General features: G+C 33.2%; 1 protein-coding gene across 2 annotated transcripts in view; it reads right to left on the bottom strand.

Moving 5' to 3' along the window:
• LOC107647168 (WUSCHEL-related homeobox 11-like) overlaps nt 1–2500 on the bottom strand; it is a 3102-nt gene extending 602 nt beyond the window's left edge. Inside the window, exons 1-2 of one of the 2 annotated variants that reach the window (XM_021104734.1) lie at nt 1732–2500; nt 185–360 (exon numbers count right to left, since the gene is read on the bottom strand). In XM_021104734.1, the coding sequence (XP_020960393.1) occupies nt 185–360; nt 1732–2422 (867 nt within the window). In that variant the 5' untranslated portion in view covers nt 2423–2500. Of the gene's footprint in view, nt 1–184; nt 385–1731 lie in introns of both variants that reach the window. The other variant, XM_021104733.1, reaches the window with a different exon arrangement.

The raw sequence follows: 2929 nt of genomic DNA on the forward strand, positions 1-2929 counted from the left end.
TTATATAATCAAATATAATCAAATATAATTTTATATTGAGAGTATATCAAAATTAAATTCATAATATATATAATCCTAATTAATTAAGGTACGGGTCATTTTTCTTAAGAAATTTGAAAAATAGAAGGTAGCATTTAATAACTAAGGAGGCAATGCAAAGTGTAAAATTGAATTAATTAATTACCAGAAAGTAGCTTTCACCATGCTGCAAGGTCTGCATTAAGAAGCCAAACTCATTGGTTGGAAGTGGCACTCCAGAAGAATGAACTAAAATTGCATCTTCACCAAACAATGTTTTGATGTCTATAAGACCTCTTGGAACTTCTGTTGCAATTCCATTGATGAACACTGTGATGAATCCTGACACATTATTGCCCCCAAATCCTACCCAAAATTAATTAACTCACTGTTAACTGTTACATGCATCAACTCACCATAATTGTTCATAAAAACTTTGAAAGTAATCATTTGTTATAAATATTTTTTATGGTTCTCATTTATTTACTCAATTTTAAGCACAATTAACTGTGAAGTATATCTATATTATAACAATTAATTGGTTTTTAGTGATTTTATTAATTAAAGTGTAAATTATTAATTAAGAATGTAAAAAAGCGAAGCAAGAAATGATTCCACTTATATAATTAAATATACCGAATTAAATTACATGACTAGAATTTCAACTCTTGAGTAATTTTAATTATTCCAGTTACTGAAAAAATGTAAAAGAGTGATGTGAAAATGACAATTAATTAATTAATGAACTATACTCCACGGATACCATGGCAAGTTCTTTGATGACCACGTCATTAGTAAAAATAATTATGAAGAAACATGTTGAAATGTTGAACATTACTATATAGGATCCATTATTACTCTACACAAGAAATCCGGTATGAGAGAAGTATATAGAAATAGCATAGTATACAGTAAAAAGGGTGTAGCCATCAATTTACCAAAAGGGGAAACAAACAAATAAAACGAAGAATGAGGAGAGAAAAAATAATCTAGGGTTTGGAAACCTTGAAAATAAAAAAGAAAAGAAAAGAAAGAAAAATAAAAAGTGATGAGGGGAATATGAATAAAAAGGAAAGGACAGAAACTGCAACCGGAAAGTAGATTCATGTTTTTCCGGAAAGTACAACTTTCATGCAAATTCAAATGCAGAAGTGTCAAATCATGAAAAAGATTGCTACTAGCTACTTTATTCTTCTGTAGCCCACCTGAACCTAATTAGCCGAAAAGGAAACAACTTTAGAACACATACATACCTTAATTACTAGAACCCAATTAATTTAACACTTAATCAATCAACATGCCATATTTAATTTAATTTCCGTTATCACTCTCTAGCTAGCTAGCTAGCTAGTCATTTAGAGAAATTCATCCCAGAAAAAAAAAAAAAAAACTCTGTTGAAGAAGTGTAACGATTTACTTTGCTTTTAATTTTTTGCTTCAAGCTAAGCTAAATTAAATACTCAAAAAGAATAACAATCATGCAATTCTGACTTAATAAACATACAGTCCTTGAAAAAATAAAAAACACCTCTTATGGGAAAATTATGCAAGAAATTAATTAATTAATTTTTTAGTAAGAGTTATACAGTAGGGTATAGTTAGGTTATTAAAAGTTTTCATAATTAAAATTATCAAAAGAAATGAAAAAAAAAGGAGTAAAATAGAAAAAAGCAAGCTAAGAGAAGCATGCAATTGAATGAATGAATGAATTACCGGAGTTGTAGGTGAAATTTGGAGGAACATGAGGGAACAAAGATGAAGTGTGATCAATTTCCTGGAACCCCATTTGAGGAGTATGATGATGAGGAGGAGGAACACCAGAGAAGAAGTTATCCATGGCTTCTTGCTCACCACCGAAGGAAGATGAAGAAGAAGAACCGCCACCGGCACCAGTCGGAGGAGGAGGAAGATGAAAAGAACAAGAAGAAGAATCTCCGAAAGAAGAAGAACCTCCGAAACCCAAAGCACTCCCTACTGAGAGTGCAGGTTGACCAGGGTGATCTTGATCACACTGAATTGCACCACCAACACCAACACCAACCCCAACAACACCAACACCTAGCTGGTGTTGGTGGTGTTGTTGTTGCTGCTGCTGCTGCTGAATCTGGCGCTGTCGGCGACGAGATCTGGACCGTCGGTTCTGGAACCAGTAGAAAACGTTAGCGTCGCCGACAGCCCCAAACTTCTCTAGAAGCTTCCTTATCCTGACGGTCTCGTCCTTTGGAGGGTTAACCATGCCGCTGTTGAAGATGGATTCAAGAATAAGTATTTGCTCCGGTTTGGGCGTCCATCTTGAGCGCACCGGTTCGCTACTCTGCTTCTCAGAGGAGGAGGAAGAACCACCAGCACCATGGCTATGGCTTCTGTTTGGGTCTTGATGGTGTTGCTGCCCTTGCTCTTCCATTCCAATGCAAACAAAACTAATAAGAAAATAATGTTTGTTGAAGCTGAAACCTAGGCAGCCAGAATAATAATATATATATACTATATAACTAAGATACAGATATGTGTGTGTATTTATATTATATTTATTTACATATAACTCGGAATGAGGTAAACTATGCATTAGGATTTAGGAGGGTTAATAATATACAAGAGGTGGAGACAATAATTAAATGTAATTGAGAATGTTATGAGCTGTGAATTTACTTATACCTCCTTCTATAGCCTTCATTCTCAGACTTTTGGTGCGAACTACAATGACTATTCTTCACACGAGGCCATTTTCTTCAAAGGTTATTCAACATTTAGATGAATTATTATGTGCTGAGCCTAATCATTTTGTTATAAGAAATTTATTCCAACATTTGATTTCGAGACTTTATTCAAGGAATGTATATATTACTATTTTAATTTCTAACGATTAGGTTAAATTTTAATTTTGTTTTTAATATTTAAAATGATTTTTTTA

The sequence above is a fragment of the Arachis ipaensis genome, chromosome B06 (assembly GCF_000816755.2).
Source record: "Arachis ipaensis cultivar K30076 chromosome B06, Araip1.1, whole genome shotgun sequence".
Classification (NCBI taxonomy): Eukaryota; Viridiplantae; Streptophyta; class Magnoliopsida; order Fabales; family Fabaceae; genus Arachis; species Arachis ipaensis.